Here is an 18,071-nt window from a genome sequence, read left to right on the forward strand (position 1 = left end):
CATTATATGATTAAAATTAAGGTGTTCTCCTAATGTTTTCCAAAAAAGCTGATGAAGTCCAATAAAAAGCTATTTGCATTAAAAAATGTATATTGAAAAATTCCTTAATCTTCCAACACACTATTTTCTTTAAAATCAACACGAATTATACACCAATTAGTAAAGTACAAGGATACCGGAATTTTTTTACATGCAAATCACTACGAAAACATCAAGCTGTTCTTACCTTGAACTAGATCTTGACTTTACATCTTCCTTTGTTGTCCTTTCACTACTAGCATCTTCACTGTGGTCCAGTTTTTTCTCACATAGTTGTTTTCTCTTCTCCCACTTCTGCTGATTTGAGATGCTTTCTCCTTCTTGTGAGTCATTTTCTGCTCCTACCTGTGAACCTGAGGAATGCGCCAGGCACTTAGAGGAGATTGGCAGTTTCTGCTCTTCTCTGCCAAAGTCTCTTTCTGCTAACAAAGCAGAAGTTTCGGGTTTTAATGTTTCCTGTGCTGGGACTGAATTGTCCACGTTATCTACATGGTCCATTTCCTTAGACTTTACTAATGTGTATGAAGCATTTACAACACCTCCTGCGGAATGTTTAGTCTTTAAACCTTCAACACTGTCCTCCCTGTTGTCTTCACAGCTGCCACAACACACACAGGAATTAATTAGACAGTTTGTGGCAGCTATACTGAGTTTATGGGATTCATCCTCCTCCTCATTTGCTAATGGATTAGCAGATCCAGGAACACAACTAATAGCTGCTTCTGGAGTTGTTACTGGGGATTCTGAGCTAGAGGGAGATTTAGGATTGAATATTACAGTAGCAGATATTTTCATTCCCCCTGTCCTGTGAGCTATCACTTCTGCCATTTCTGCATCATCAGCATACGCATCCCAGCCATTGAGGTATAAGTGTGAGTCCGGACCTTCTAGACAGGTGCATGAATTCTGAACTGAAATGCCAGATATCTGTTTGCTATCTTCAATATTGTTGTTATTGCTTAAGTCACTTTCAGCATCTTTTAAAAGCAAAGTTTCCTCTGTTTGGTGGCTGTTCTCATACAGCAAAGCATCTCTGTATTGCAGGTTCTGTTCTGAATCATGGCAAGGGTTATTCACCCAAGCAAAAGTATCACTTACTGAATCCAACCCAGCAAGAGCTTCTCCTGCTCCATCTAGGTCATCCATAAAAAACACTCTGTCCTCTTCATCAGTTAAATTGTCAAGATGGTGTCTTGTTGGTGAAGCTTCTGTGCTAGAACTATTTCTTAGGCTGGGTCTGTGAGCTGGAGACTGACAGATGCTTGGAGGGGAAAGCAGAGAAGACATTTCATCTCCAACTCTATGTACCATTCTATTCAGCTGTTCCAGCTCCTGCTCATCATACTGCATAGAACAAGCCAGCTCAGCCTCCGTATTTTCAGCTTTTGCTGAAAGCTCTTTAGCAGGCAAAGTTGCAGTTATGCCTGGTGTAATGACAGAGGGTACTTCAGGATCTGCTCTGACAGGAAAATCCACATCTTGAGAGATGCAGAGGTTACGTTCCAGTGTGTGCAGTTCATCCTCAGTTAACGTCTGAAGTAGATCCCTGAAAGTGAAGAAATACACACATAACTTGGCATTTACAATCAGAGGAGGCACTGATGTTACAGATTTTAAAAAAAGCTCCTACTGTTAGTACAGAAATCCAGATCTTGGGGACACAGAGTACTTTCAGCCGTGTAACTTATCTCTTGGAAGCCTGTTCACTGAAACAGGGATTGGAAGTTGGCTCTCTCCTGCCCCAAACACGTAGCACATTTTCAAACACATAGCTTCATTTTCAAAGAACAGCAAGTATATTTTAACATAAATGCATGGACGGGAAAAGCAAGACCTTATGCTTAAATAGAGTTTTGGAGTCCATTATTCCTCCTGTGTTTAGAAATCATTAGCTAGCAGGTGACATACAGCTGACATAAGAATAATATGCACATATTGAAAGAATTCCCTTAAAAGAGTAACTCCAGTCTAAGTCCAGCTATGACTTGTATATCAGCTATCCTACAACTTAAAAAAAATAAGTTTAGAGAAACATGCTAAAGTCCAAATAAGTCTAGAATATAAATTTTTATGATTAAGTACATTCTATATAATTAACATCCTAATTTTTTTAAAAATTATGCTTTTATATAAGTTATGACCCTGAAAAAAATTCTAAGCCTACAGAAGAAGTACCTTATATGAACAACTGTGCCATTGTACCTCCCTTTTTCAATTGTTTCCACATTCTCTAATAGAGAAGTCAGTTATTTCTTTAAATGACTCTGCATGCATCTTCGAGTCCAAAGTTTGACAATTTTTTCAGTCACAAGTGAGTAAGAAAGGGAAATGGGCAGTCTTTGTTAGACTCACTTACCTAATAAAGCTATAAACCAGTACTGCTATCTGGTAAACTGGAACATTTAAAAAACCTATGCATTCCTTTCTTTTATCTAATCAGTATATATTATTATAATCTCACTTCTCAGATCTTGTATTTACACAGTAATCACTGTCTGTAAGAGATTAAGCATTTTAACATCACCGTGAAAACAAAACTGACAGAGGATGGTTAGGTTTTAGGGTCAACATAAAATTAGCTGTATTTTTGTCTATTTTTGAAATAATTGTACAAATATAATCAACAAAAATATAGAACAACAATTTTTGCCATAAGACTTTGTATTATGAATTTGCAGTTTGACAGGTTTTGCAGAAATACTGTGATAGAGGATTTTAGAAGCAGAAACAAAGTAATGTAGGATTTTTTAATCAGATGGGGTTTTTATTTAAAAAACCCCAACAAACAGTAAGCACAGAAATGCAACAGTGAAGGGTTTAAGCTTACCCCTCACTCGTGCAAAGATATTAAACGTAAGATGTTTCTGGGTCAGGCCAGGGTCCCTCAAGTAGAGAAGCCTGTCTCCGATAATAGACTCTAAGAAAAAGCGTAAGAACAGGACAAGCACACAGTGATCTCTACTGAGTGCATCCTACTGGCTTCTGGCAGCCTATAGCTTAGGGATTTCTGAGCCACGGTGGCATCCTTGCGTTCAATAACCAATCCTCGGTGAACTTGCATGGATGAAGATGTGCGTGTCAGGAACTGATCAACAGTAAACTGCTTAAACATCAGCTATGCTTCTCCATACACCACAGTCACACCCTGTTCTCAAAACATGAGATGAGAATTAACAACTTTGACAAATACAGACGATACTAGCAACATGCAAAGGAATTTGCTTTCCATGCAAGCTCATCAGCATAACTAGGAATGAAATGGGCCCAGGGAAAAACCCAAGATTGAATCTTCTGACTTTCAGGATTTAGTCCAGGGTTTTATTGTCTCCAGAACATCGTATGGCAGTGTCCAGAATTCCTGGATGTCTGGGTGCCCAGAGCTACTCTGCTTCCCTTCTGAAGGCACAGAGAACCTGACTACTCAGACCTATCCAATACAAGTTTCATACATTCACTGTAAGTGCTGAAAATACATATTTACTGTATGCTGGCTAGCTTCACTGACTTGAATAATTAACTCTTTCTGCCAATAACAATGCCTCAAAATTTGTGAACAGCAAATGCAGTTTTGAGGATAAGAAAATAAAGCTTGATTTTAAAAATTCTAAAGAGTCAGTGAAATCAGCTGACAGTTCTCATGTCTTTTAAGGTAAGTCACATCCATGCTGCCTTACAAGAGCTGCTATACATATTTCGCTGCATTACATGTGGTAGTCCACCAGACCTGTTATTTCAGTAGGGGAACAATTCTGCTTTAAATTCAAAGTAAATACATCCATTTTTGTAATTCAAACACCAGAAATTTTGCTGTTAACAAATACAGCTTGTTCTAAAAGAGGTTTGGACAATTATCTTCACTTCTCTGCATAAAAATCCTAGCCTGACTTGGCTGTTTTAAATACAAGTTTCCTTGCAAAGTGACTAATCTTTGATCAACAGTTATCTTTTTGATACACTGTGTGTTAGATTACACAGGAATCACTGTCAACATTAGGGATAAGGCATGTTTTAAAATGCCTACATAGATACTGAGAATAAGACTAATGTCAACCAGTATATGGAAAAAATGTCAAACCCCACCACTGAATGTTTAAAACTAAACATCAGGCATTATTATTAAACAGAAGAATTCATTAAGCTGTAGGTACTTCCATGGTTCATTTCCTTTCTGCTGAAGCATCTAAATTTTGTCACTGGGTCCAAGCAACTGCTGTGCTTGTATGGAAAACAAATTTCTCCCCCTGCTTTCATTGTTCAGAAGCTGCAGGTAAAGAGAGCTTCTGCAATCCACCCTGACAGGAGCGTGCGCTTCCTTCTCACAGAGGCTTTAGAAAACACCGAATTAAAAAAAGGTGCATGTTGAGGTTTTACCTGCTATTACTCTTTTTGGCACAGTATCACAGGAAAACAATCCAGCCTTGAAAACAGGAGTAACATTTTTCTTCCAGTGGCTACAGCCACGGGCAGAAAAACAAGGCAAGTTCCTTAGATGTACTCTGCTTGTTACAAGCAGTAGTAGAAATTTACTCTGCCTATTGCAAAACCAATAAACCTATTTTACTCTACTGCCAATATCCAGGATGAAGAAATCACTACTTCAAAGAGCTAAGGCGAGCTGTCCATTTAAAAGACAATTTTGGCTAAATAGAGGACAGGGCCACAAAAACCACAGTGAACTGATCTCACACATTCTTCAAGCCTCCTTCATTAACTTTGCTCGTGTTCTGACTAGAATTTTAGATGGTCTGTTCTCAGAGAGCAGCATGACTGTTATTGCCAGCCTGTGCTTCAGTTCATGCTCTGAACAGAGCCTAAAGAGCTGTCTTTATGAAGCTGACACCATAGAACATGATGCAGGTACAGAAACGCAATTTGCATCTGCCTGCTTCCGCAGCACTGAGTTCAGTACACCAAAGTCCGCAGATCTGCTCTGAAGCAGCAACACTGAGAAACTGACACTGATACATAACAAATACCACCGGTACTCCTTTACTGCAAAAGCTTAAAATAAACTCAAAGTTTTAAAAACAGTCATCTTGGAAAAGCTAACCTGTTTTCCCTCATACTTTAAAAGCATATGAGTTTTACCACCCACTCTCAGCCCCATTCTTCAACGCGTGGCTACCCTGCAGCTGATTCTAGTCAATGATACAAAAAGGTTTCAGAGTACTTAAAATGGTATGGTCCTCTGATTCTGCACCGCTTACTCTGCCATCTGCTTGATTCTGCACCACCAAAATCTATAGGGACCCTTCCATCAGTTGTAATGGTCCAGAAAAAAGCACCAAGCAAACAGGCTATGCTTTGTCTGCTTACCAGGCAGATTACAGCAGTTTGGCAGAAATGGTTCAAATGTCTTAGTTTAAAAGGAACAGAAATAACACTCTTGGTAGGTGTATTAAACACCAATGCTGATGTTTTAAATCCAAAATATAAGCACACACGTGGCTTAGGTATCAATTAAAACAAAGTCATCATTTGCTACTCAAACTTACCAAAACCTAACCCAGAACCCTTACTGCTTTTGCTTCACGATCTGTATTGTTTTCAAAGTTGCCACCCACCAATAGGACATCAAAAATTATCCTAACCAATCATTTTTCTCAGCTAGTTCTGATTTAATTATATGGATCCACATTAAATATAGTAGTTATCAACACTGTTTACAGCACAGATCTGAACTACAACCTCATACTAGCTAGCATGAAAACAAATTAACTCTATCCCAGCCAAAACTAGCACATTCACTAAGAAAACTCTGCAAACTTTGCTAAACAACTGGAATCACATTTTTAAATCCTCACTCCACAGAATAAATACATGTCTTAAAGTATATCAGAAATTTTTCCAAAATGAAATCTGAGTCATTTCATTTTTCTGAAGTTCACACTGAAAATTGCAGTTACTGAACAAACAAGGATTTTACTAATGTGTTTTAAACCCCAGTATTGTGTTCAGAGTAACTGAAAATTAAATGGACTAAGTGACTTTTTTGACTTCCACTTTCCATGTTGTGAAATGTATACAGTAAGCAGAAAGTGAAGATTATGAGAAGTATATTAGATTTTAAATATTCTTTTGGTTTTAGTCAGCCACTGGAATGCTGGTGAAAACTTCTGTCATAGCCATATATTGGGAATAAGCTATTTTAATGTAAACTTCATGAACTTAAGCTTCAAGTTCCACCCCCCCAACTTTTTGCCCCCCACCCCCAAAAGTTTTGCTCCTGAATTCATCACCTTCTTTACTCAGCGCTTTATAAAACCATAACCACTAACCCCTGCCAAACATGTTGATTTGTCAATTTCAATAATGAGATTTCAATATGAATATCATTAATCACATAGAATGATCTAAAACTGTATCACTTCTAGACAGAAATACTGGGAAATCGTCAAGAAACACAAAAGCATTTGGTCTGAATATTCATAAAATGTTTTAGAAATAGACTCCTCTCTGAACCACCTCTGACAGAGCTTGTATTCTCCCTCAGGAGATGCCTCACCTCTAACAGGTGAGAAGAGATTAATCTGAATAAACTTACCTACGTGAAAACTCTTCTGACATCAAACCATCATCATGACATACATGGGAGGTGATAAACAGGTGAAAATTAGACAAAAGAAAGAAAAATTCCTGCCAAATTATTTCTAGAGATTTCTAGGAACAAAATTTGCAGTTGCTATATAAATTTGAATTCTAAGGAAATAATAGACTTTAAGGACTTCGAAAACTGGTTTTGTTTTTTGTTTTGTTTTTTTAAACACCCGGATAAAATACTTCAACAGGAATATAAAAAACCTGAAAATAAAGATCCTTTCAAGTTACAGTTTGATTTCTGCAAAGTACCAGACCAGACTTCTACAGCCCTCAACTAAGAAAAAAATTAATGCTATTTGTACTTGAGACAAAGTCAACATCTTCAATGGTTTCCAAGACTGAAGTACTGTGAAAAGAGGTATGTATAAAATGATCCATCCTGTAAAACCAGATCCACAATATGAAAAACTGGTATTCATTTATTAGATTAAGAATGTTCTAAGCATTGCATCATAACATGAGAAAATGTAATAAGCCTAGTTAAACTGAAACACTGATGCTAATTAGAAACAGGATCTCCCAAAAATAAACAGCAATTTCAGTATTTCAGGCATTATCCAACCATAACGAACTTTTGAAATGTAATAATGATATTCAGGGAAAAAAGAAACTATCATGAAGAGATGAAAAGTTCAGAAAAGTCCCATGAAATGAAAAACTACATTTAGTTATGTCATGGGTATATCAGGCAGATGAGAGGAAAATGTAGCTTGCGTTTAACAAAGCAAACAAAAACACTTTTCTAGGCATTTATGAGTTCTTATTTAGGCCTCTGATTTTTCACTTCAGAAGAGAAACAGTTACAACCATCATTTATTACTTGCCTTATTTTCCTTAGCAAAGTGTGAAAAGGTCTGAAGAGTTCAGACATATCTTCTGGTTTATGGTCCAAGTTTAATGGTCCATCTGAGTAGACAACAAGGCCACTGTAAATTCAAACACATGCATGAACACACAAAAATGAAAATTTCATTACACTGAACAACTACTGAACGAGTCAGAAAGGCAACTACATAAACATTAGAACTACAGTCAAGTTACATATTGTTTTCTTATTTTTGTCTTATTCACCCCCAGTTAGTATTAAATGCTATTTAAAGCAACAGGAAGAAGGTGCCCTTCCCTCTGTCCAACCTCCCTTAAACACAGGAGAAGAACATTCATTGCTGCAGGTGACCCATAAAAAAAACCACAAAAGAAGAAACTGATTATCAAGCAAGTTGGGGGAAGTTCACTGACTTGAGAGAGATTGCAAACAGCTTTTTCTTTTCAGTCTAAATAATTTCTAGGTAAAAGACTTGACTTTCAAGCTGCAATTTTTCTACCTCTAAGATAAATGTTAATACACGGAAAAAAGAAAACATATTTGCTAAATCGCGTAAAACACATTTTGATAATACCATGCTTCTAAATCAACACAGCGCTTTGAGAAATTTCCCTGGAAAGAAGTTAGTTCATGACTCTGAAAGACTCAGTGTACTTTACTGTAGACATCTCAATAGTTCCTCCAGTTCAAACCTGTTTGTGTGTCAGGGATTAATCAAAATTCACCTTCTTCACCATATCTGCTGCATCAAACCGCACTGTGTCTGCAAGAGTCGATTCCACCCACACAAGACATCACTCTGCTTAAAACTGTTTAATCCTCTGCCCACTGTAAAGCCAATATATATTTCTCAAAGGCCAATGGATCACATGTTCTCACACTTGAGATGACTTAGGTTTTAATTTTCCCAGGCTGTTTTCCCCTTCCTGCCCTTACAGTGAGTGCTCAGGTACCTATTTCAAAGGTATGTTGCATTTCTTACACTCAAATTTTATGTTGCTTCAGAAGGCTTTCCAGCTACTCTGCATCTAAATCATCCAGAGTAATGGGCTGACTAAGAAGACTATCGATGTCTTAGAAGAGCTTACCAGCTGTTCACTAGCAAGCACCCTGTGTGACCACCAAAGTCTCTGAGACACAGCGATAAGGCTGATGTCTCAAGTTACATGAATCCCACTGAAATATCAAAAAAGGACCACTTACACAGTTTACAATCTGGTATATCATAGAATCATCTGGTTGGAAGAGACCTTTAAGGTCATCCAGTCCAACCATTCACCCTGTACTGCCAGGGTCCCTAAACCATGTCCCTCAGCACCACATCTACACATCTTTTAAACACCTCCAGGGATGGGGACTCCACCACCTCCCTGGGCAGCCTGTTCCAACGCCTGACAACCCTCTCTGTAAAGTTCTTCCTTAGATCTAACTTAGATCTCCCCTGGCATAACTTAAGGCCATTCCCTCTCGTCCTGTCACTTGTCACATGGGAGAAGATACCAACCCCCACCTCTCCACAACCTCCTTTCTGGTAGCTGCAAAGAGCAATAAGGTCTCCCCCTCACCCTCCTTTTCTCCAGGCTAAACAACCCCAACCAATACTTCTCTTTCTGCTAATAAACCCAGAGCCTGGCTCATGCCCTAGTACCAGGATAGTACCATGGCCTCCCTTCAGGCTGGAAGTTTAGAACTGTCAAGATAACAGAGGGTCCTGGGATTTTGAGAGAGAGAGAGAGAGGTGGCTTAAGACAAATTATCCTTTTACCAAGGATACATACTTCTACTTTTTTCCTAAGCTTTCTGAGCTTTAACAAGCAGGCTGCCACAAAGCCAAATAGTTATTGCTGACTCACGTTCTATGTTCTGCCTAAATGAATGTTACTCGCTGAGTGGAAGCTCAAAGCTGCTTCCACTGAACTTTTAACTAATGCAAAACCACCAGTATTTTGGCTTTCATGTGTAGTTTGCTTTCCATAGAGCATAAATCACAGGAAAAAATTTTTAGAAGTGGGCTAGAGCACTACAAAAAACAATTATGAAACAGCCTCTGTATGTGGATGACCATTAAAAAATAGTTCTGAACCAAAGCTTGAATATAGTTGTAACATGGAAAGAATTAAAAATTTGAAAACTGTGTCTCAGTATTTCCTACTGGATTCAAAGTTCACTGACACCTGCTAACATACTAGGCAACATACCCTGTATAATGTGTATGGTAAACTGATGTTTGAAAAGAAGCCTTAAATGAAAATGACTCTGAAAAGTATTCCTTAAAGCTTGGCTATTAAATGACCAAGGGGACCCAGAACTTCTCTTCATCCCAGACCCATCCTTCTCATTAAGACACAGAACATGACAACTTTGCGTTGTATGTCTCCTTTCACAGTCCAAATAAAAGTCTTGCATTTGTTCAACACCGCTGTAGCTGGATGGTGTAATTTTTCACATGGCAGTGATTTGTTTTCAAATAACTGGACACTTCGGAGCAGTTGAACTTTTTAACTCGTCTTCCTCTCTGTCCTTTATTTGGGATTGACATGGTTTATTTCCTAGAAAGCCTTTGGTTTTCCAGTTAGTCATGAAGAAGTTGTAATCTTCATTGTCTTCCAGCAGCTTCAACCTGAGTTCTCACATTCCTGTTGTCTTTTGGTAATCATATTATGACTGTTACTATTTTTAGAATGACAGTTACAGACAATATCCTATTTAACAGGAACAATGTGGCATGGGGATTTCCTGAGGAAAAGCACATTACACTTAGGATTTGAGGTTTCTTATTTCCCTCAATCATACTACTTATATTAGCTAACTTTAAAACATTCACAATGGTAAAATATTAAAAATATGCTGGCTTTTCTCCAGAGAAGCTGTTGTCTTACTAAAGCACGAAGACTGATTAGGAAAAGGTCATCTGGTTTGTTCAATATTCCAAAAACTGTATGAAGCAAAACCACTGTTTTAATCTAGTTGTCTTGAGTGGTCAATACAAGGCACAAATCTACACATAAAAGTTAACACTTCCCTTGAAAAAGATTTAAGCCTAACGTGGTCACAATGCAGTTTGTCATGACAATTGCTTTTGAACCTGGAGTCATGAAGAAAAATACACAATTCCTATTGAAAATTTGTGGTTTTCAAGACTTGTATCCTTAGGTCATATTACTTTTGAGTGACAAAATTATGTGCTTTCAAACAATATTTATGTCAATGTGACATTCCATAGACTGATGTTCCTAACTTTTTAATTGCTTTCTGGAGGATGACAAATCAATTGTTCCAGGTTCCTGCCTTCTACATTTAGAGTCCTACCTTCTCTTTTCTTTTCTTTCTCCTGGTATTCTACATGAAACTGGTAATTATTTCAAAGAAAACAAAACATAATCTTCTTTTTTTGATCATTCATTTCTTAAAAGAAATTACAAGCAAACTTAGATGAAAGATTATACACCAGAATTCTGAACAAAATTTTTTAAATCTTCAATAAATCTTTAAATGAGCCAGAATGGAGAGTAGAAAAGAAATTACTTACCATACAATGGCTAATCTCGGAATTGTAAACATTAAAGCTGGTTCATAGTCATCTATCATATCTTGTGTGAGGTATCCAAGCCTTAAGGCTCTAAGCAAAAGAATAAGATTATTTTCTAAGAGGTCAAACTCTTAAAAGGAAAAGATTTGAAAAAATTGTTACAAGCGAAACCAAACCGATAGTATTTAACTCATGAACTAGTTTTGTGCAATATGAAAGACTATGTATATAACTGACTGCTGTAGTCTTTGCTTTAAAAAAAAAAAAAGAAAAAATCTTAAAACACTGAAAACTTTCTAGCCATCCAAAAGCAATACAATTTTTATGACATTTTCCCTTTCTAGGGAAACAAGCTTCAGCTTGTTACTGAAAATCACTGTTGCTTAGAGTTTTTTTAATTAAAAGAAACATTTTTAAAGTAATAGGGAAAAGTATCTGGTTTCATTTTCAAATAAAACTTGCTATAATCATCAAGGTCACACACCGCCCCACCCACTCCCTGCCCCCAAATAAAAAAAAACAAATTACAAAGAAGGCCATTTCTATACAGACTCTTATTGAAGTCTAAGGATTTGATATTTGGGGGACACCTCATTGTCCGCTAATAACTTAATATCTTAAAACCCCTTGTAGACTAAATCCCGATTTGTTTAGGCTCTTCACTTGGCTATGTTTTCCAGTTTTCTTCATAATTTCTTAATTTCCTCCTAAGTTTCACAATGTCTTCAAATTTCTTCTCTGATTTGTCCATATCAACGCGCAAGATAACACTCAAAACCGCAGACTAGTCCTGCCGATATCTGACTGGTCCCCAAAACAGTGGAACTAACAGTTTTTTCATATTCCTTGACAGTACTTGTCTGGACAATATTGCTGGTGGTGGACAGCAAAACGACCACAAAGGAAGCATTGGTTTTTGCTAGCGGTAGGTGGACTCGTCAGGGCAGGGCCCACTCTCACTCCCTGTTCTTTCCTACAGTCCACTGCCAGATTATTCACAACTGCAAGTCAGAAGTCATCTTTTCCCTTTACTGGGCAAATATGTGTACATGTAGCAGCTCTCCGACTGTTGAAAGGTAATTCCTCCTACTTGCGACCATTCTGAGCTGTAATTGTGTCTTAAAATGCCTGAAACACCTCTGATCTTGGTGCCATCTAAAGATTGCGGCAGTGTACCCTTTACTTCTTCATCCTCTAACCAAAGTACCAACCACACCAGATCCAAGGTCCTACTTCACAAGTTCTCCCAATATGACAGTAAACCCAAGACATGTTACGAGTGCGTTTTACAGTCAACTGGTCTGTAATAATTCCACCCAGACTATGGTTCACCATTTTCCTTCTGAGAACAGTGTTGCACTGATCAAAATCTCACTAAACCCGAGTATTTCCCCTTATACTCCAAGATCACACGAATTGCTGTATTATGTGGTTGGGTTTGTTTTTTTTTTTAATGTCATCTCCTTCACACCTATAGAGTCAAGCTCCAGCTCTCTAAGATTTTAAAAAGCCTTTACAAAGAATTGCTGTATTATGTGGTTGGGTTTGTTTTTTTTTTTTAATGTCATCTCTTCACACCTATAGAGTCAAGCTCCAGCTCTCTAAGATTTTAAAAAGCCTTTACAAATTCTTTGTGATAATCACTAGAGGTTCACAGAAGATTTGAATCATCTCCTCATGCATTCTTGTATGAAATATCATTAACTCCTGAAGTCCTAAAAAGACTTAGCTTATTTAAACGCTGCTTCTTCATTTACACATCTCTAACTACACATACCAACAATATTGTTCTTGTAGGTTTATTAACTTTCGGTGGGTTTTTGTCTTGTAAAAAAAAAAAATCATAGGCTTATGCCTGGCAAGCATGCTTAATGCTTTTCAATGTTGTACTTGGATACTTACTAAAAAACAAAGTAACTGGTGTTTATGACACTTCTTAAGGACTACAGTTAAAGTATTTCTACAAAAGCTCAAATGGGAAGTAAACACAGAAATGAAACTCTAGTACTTAACTAAAATGCTTACCTCTCCACAGTTTCACAGAAAAGTACAATTACCTCTTGCTGTACATAATATTCTTTTGGAGACTTCACAGGTACCATGGCCGAGACATAACTACAGAGATCAGACAACAACACACTACTATTTTACATGATTTAGCAAAACAGATTATAAATAAAATAAACCTAGCTTTACTCATCTTAGAAACCCAACCTTTCCTGTACCACTTGGTATTTATTTTGACAATTTATTAAAATTGTGTAGTGTGAGAAACTGTAAGATATGCAGCCTATTTTCTTTCTGCAGACCGAGGCAGTGGAACTCAGTAGTAATTTAGAAATAAGTACACATATTTAGTGATCAGTACCCCATACTGTGTGGCACAGTCCTGGAAGGATCTATATTGCTTCATCTTCAAGACAGATTAGTTTACTCTGCATTTCCTCATGGGAAAAAAAAAAGCCTGACTGAAACTCACAGTTTATCTAGAAAGTTTTACCTGAAATTATATTAGTGAAATTCTGTTACCCAGCCGAGACAATTTAGGAGATTTAAAACTTGACCCTGCTTCTATGTGGAATTCATAAAGTAAGAAACACTGATAAAAGCAGTTTTCCATCACTATTTATTGATCAGTCATTTATAGACTTCAGGTAACATGGGAAGAGAAAAAGTTGTTTGCAAAACAATGGCAAAGAAAAACGCTGTATGTAGAGAGTTGGTATGGACAGGCCACAAACTATGCACAGGCACTGTCAAGAAGCAGTTACTGATTGTCATCTGTGCCTGCACTCAAAGCAACATAAAACCACATTTTTAGCCAATGTTTTCAATTAAAACATTTTTCAATGTAACGATATGTTTTTTTGAATAAAAAAAAAATTGCTTAGCTGAGTAAAATCAAAGACAATATGAATACCAAGGAAGGGCAAATAGTACTGGGAGGCAAGACAGTCTATGTATTATTCCCATGAAAAATTTAAACCACTACTCAACTCTAAGAAATCTCTTCTGCTGAGGGTAGGAATGGCTGTATTATATTAGAGCCATAGATAATCTTGTCTAGTACCCTGTCTGTAATTATGCCTAGCATCACAAACAAACAGACACGCAGGAAACTGGCTTAAATTCTGAAGCAGAATGCAAGACTTGGTCACTGGAACCTTTGATGCAACAAGCAGTTACTTTTCTGACCCCAAAATCAGTAATTTTATTTTTGCTATAAACTTCTCAACCATTTTTCAATCACAGGTTTTTAAATCAGTGAGTTCCTGTGGCTAATTACGGCTTATGTAAAAGCACATCCTTCATCAGATTTCAATTTGCCTTCTTAAATTCACTGGGTGCATCTTGCTTCTACCTCCAAGCGCAAGAGAACAAAACCTCATAATCTCTACACTATTTGTTATCATACTTTCTTTCATATGTCTCTTATTTGTTGCCTTTCTCCAACAAAGAAAACATTAAGAGAAGAGATTTATGGCTTCTTTTTGTGTCTTGGAAAACCTCCCTTAAATGCCATATGCCAGTATGCAAATGGTAGATTATAGTTTAGCTGAAGAGAGCAAATGTTGATTGCTAAAAAGCTATTTAATTTTCTTTTCATTATTGCTACACTGGAAGGAAAAAAATCTAACAATAAAACAAATTACTGAAAATTCAAATACCATGATAAAAACATTACATACTTTTTCCATAAAAAGAAAACAGAACAAATCATCCAACTTCCCAAAATCAGCGAGCCCCACAACAGCTGTAGCAGCCAAGCCAATGCTCACAACACATTTACTTCAGATCTTTTACCTTAATTCAAATTCAGCAAAAAGGACATCAAAATGCTTGAGTGAATCTTTCATTTTTTCTGTGTAGAGGTTCAAATCTCTTAAGGCCTGGTCACGAATTATATTTCTAACTTCCTCTAGGCTTCTGGTCAGATCCTTGGCCAACGGCCTCATGGCCATGCTCTCAATTTCACGATTCATAATAATTGAACCAGCAGCCAAACACTATGCAATACATAAAGAGAGAAAAACATTATTTTTACAAAGTTACCTTTATGTTTAAAAAACCACAAAATGTGATATTTAATACTTTGAACACAGGCAATACTTAGCCCCAATTTGTTGCACTTATTGAACAAGTGAAAGATTTAAGACTGATATGCCAAGAGTGATAAGCCTTCATTTAAAAGTTTAGGGAGCAGCTCAGTCCCGGAGACATGGGAATGGGAGGAGGTTCAAGGGCAAGAACCACAGAGTTGACAGAAGAACTTAAAAAAAGCTCTTCTCCCACTAGTTAGGCACTAAATATTGGTAGGATATATACTCTATGCACAAGGATTGCTTGCACAAGAGGGATGTGAATCCAGCTAAAGTATGATCAATGGACTGTTTTGATTCAGGCTAGACTGCTTCATCTATTCCTCAGAAAAAGAACAGAAAATCTGCAACTGTGATGCCTGTACAGTAAAACTGCTCATACTGGCTATCAGACCAGGGATCCAGCTAGATCAATACCCAGCCTACCACAGAAGTTGTGAATATATTTTATAGGAAAGATGATAAAAAAAAACAGATCACAAGAGATTCTTCCCTTTTGGTTTCTGCAAAATAGCTATTTAAGAAACTCATTGCCCCAAGAATTACATCCACTCCCTCTGACCAGCTCACAAAGACATTAAAAGTAGATTTTAACTCTAACACATTAATAAAACTTTTTAAAAATCTTGCTATTAAAAAGAAGCTATTTAATAATCTCTGCTGGTGGCTTTATTTCTTTATGGATATATTTGGAAGACAACAAGCACCGGTATAAATCATACTTACTGTGTTAATGGAAATATTTTTATTAACTGAAAATATCCAAAGTTGTTCTAGTCTCGAAGTTCTCTTTTTTCTTTTTTTTAGTCTCTGTTTGCAGCTCTGTGTCCCTCCCTTCTCCCCTGCAATGCCCTGGATGGGAGGCATTTCTGCAGCTCTGTATGGGGGACCTGCAATCGCAGACCTTGCTCAGCAGCCTGATGCACTGATTCATGTTTTAAAGGCATTCAGAGAAGACCACGTTCCTACCTCTTATCAGCCAAAGCAGTTATTTGTGGGAAAGTATGGATAAGGCAAGTCTTACCTGTTGATAGGTACTCTTAGTCTGATAACTCAGAGTGAATGCACTGACAAGGACACAAGTGTATAGGTGTAACAGTCCATACATAGCCAGTCTTCCTTGCTACATGAATTTACAGGAGCATAGTGTCTATAGTAGTACGAGTTAGCATTACTTCACTGCTGCATATGTTACTTTCTCAGAAACCAACAGGTCTCTCCAGCCTTGTTCTCCAGGCTTGGAGACAGTGAAAGTTTGGTTTAGAAAGAGTAAAAACATTAGCTTATGTAACACAAACAGTGAATAAAGGAAGACACTTTTTCCTCCTAGAAGATACCAGCTGCATCAGTGATTCCCTCAAGCATTTTCCACAATGCAATAAGTTATGACATTGCCTGGCATTCTCCCCGTTTGCTTGTTGCTGTAATCCCGGTTTGTTAGTGCTTTAGAGTAAGAAAGGATAATGGGCTCCACAGGGATTCATTATGGATGGTTACAGAAAGAATGACCCCATCTTCTCCTACATGACTACCATATGCCAACGTGTCAGACTGCATTTTAAAACTGAGCATGGCTTCACCTGGATGATGGCAGTGAAGATCACATGACAGTAAGAAGATAAACTGCTGCTGTTTTTGCTGAGAACAGGATTACAAAGCATTGACACAACAAATTCATTTTGCAAATTCTATCCAAGACTTCCCTGACTCAGATGAGCCTACGATTAACAACCGTCGAAGAAAGTTTCAGAAACAGAACACACGGAGGCATATTGGGCTGAACAAGAAACAAACTATTGATGGAGAGCATGCACTTTAAAACGGAAGGAGAAACTGGTAGAGAAAAGAAAGTATAACAGGAGCTGAAGGACTGCTTCAAATACAGGAGACGCAAAGCTCAAAACAACACTGTGCTGTTGCAGTGGGATGTGTGGACTGCTCCCCCCTCAACTCTCAACAAATCCATGGGGCTTAGCCACCCGCAGGTCAGCAGACCTAAAGACACTAAGTTTATCATTAAATATGCCACAATTATTTATTTTTTGTTTTAGCCAACAGACATCAGTACTAATGAGTAAGTATGTTACATTTCGCTTCCTTTTTTCTGATATTTCAGGCTTTCCTTGGTTAAAATAATTAAAGCTTATTTACTACAAAAATCCCTTGTTCCTACAGGCTGCTGTAAAAGCATTTCTGAGAGAAAACAGAAAAGTGGACTTCAGTTTTTTTTCAAAGAAATCATTATATTTTTAATATACACTCAAAAAAAATTGCTATGTGCAAAAAACGTCAGTTCAAAGTTATATATGTTTGAGTTACAGTATAACATAGCCATTAAAACAAAGTGACAGCATGCACTTACGCTTGTTGGAGATAAACTTTTAGCTGATAAAATTCCCTTATTTATTTGTTTCTAAGAAATCTCAGACACATGTGAGATATGCATAGAAGGATGTGATGTGAGAATCATGAGATGCAAGAATGATGAGATGTGAGATAGCCCATCAGGATATAACATAATAATTAATTAGATGCTAATTCACAAAAGAACAGTTTTTAAGAAGTGATTGTAATGACAGCAGACAATTTTTATGAAAATAAACCAGTATGCTTTTAGCTCAATCAATAACAAAACCATAAAGAAACTCCTTCAATTAAGCATCCAGAGGAAGTGTTTGAAGATATTTACTTTGCTCTGTAATTACTTGTACCATTTTCACAAAAGTCTCAAGTTGTACTTTAAAATTCTGGCTTCATGACACAAAAGAAATTGTCCATTAACCCCAAGTAACAGAAATGTGAGCGACTTACTTCTGCTCCAAACCAAAGCTGTCCTGCAAGGTTGTCATGGCGTATTTCCTCTGGAAACTTAACACAAAAGTCTCGGTTTGCCCGTTCATGTGGAATGCATTCCTCCATGATTTGATTTATGATGTTCAAAACATTGTCCTGAAGCAAAATATAGGTTAGCTTACAT

At 37.2% G+C, this 18,071-nt stretch overlaps 1 protein-coding gene across 1 annotated transcript; it reads right to left on the reverse strand.

Moving 5' to 3' along the window:
* Positions 1–226: 226 nt before the first annotated feature.
* ZFYVE28 (zinc finger, FYVE domain containing 28) lies at positions 227–18,048 on the reverse strand (the record flags this gene model as incomplete). Its single annotated transcript, XM_010139343.1, has 6 exons — positions 17,906–18,048; positions 14,799–15,001; positions 13,020–13,109; positions 10,995–11,084; positions 7,464–7,565; positions 227–1,585 (listed from the first exon to the last, which is right to left on the reverse strand). Coding segments are annotated over exons 1-6 (1,952 nt in total), but the record flags the coding sequence as incomplete, so codon positions are not given.
* Between the last annotated feature and the right edge of the window lie 23 nt (positions 18,049–18,071).

This window comes from Buceros rhinoceros, unplaced genomic scaffold (assembly GCF_000710305.1).
Source record: "Buceros rhinoceros silvestris isolate BGI_N320 unplaced genomic scaffold, ASM71030v1 scaffold12817, whole genome shotgun sequence".
In the NCBI taxonomy this organism is placed as follows: domain Eukaryota; kingdom Metazoa; phylum Chordata; class Aves; order Bucerotiformes; family Bucerotidae; genus Buceros; species Buceros rhinoceros.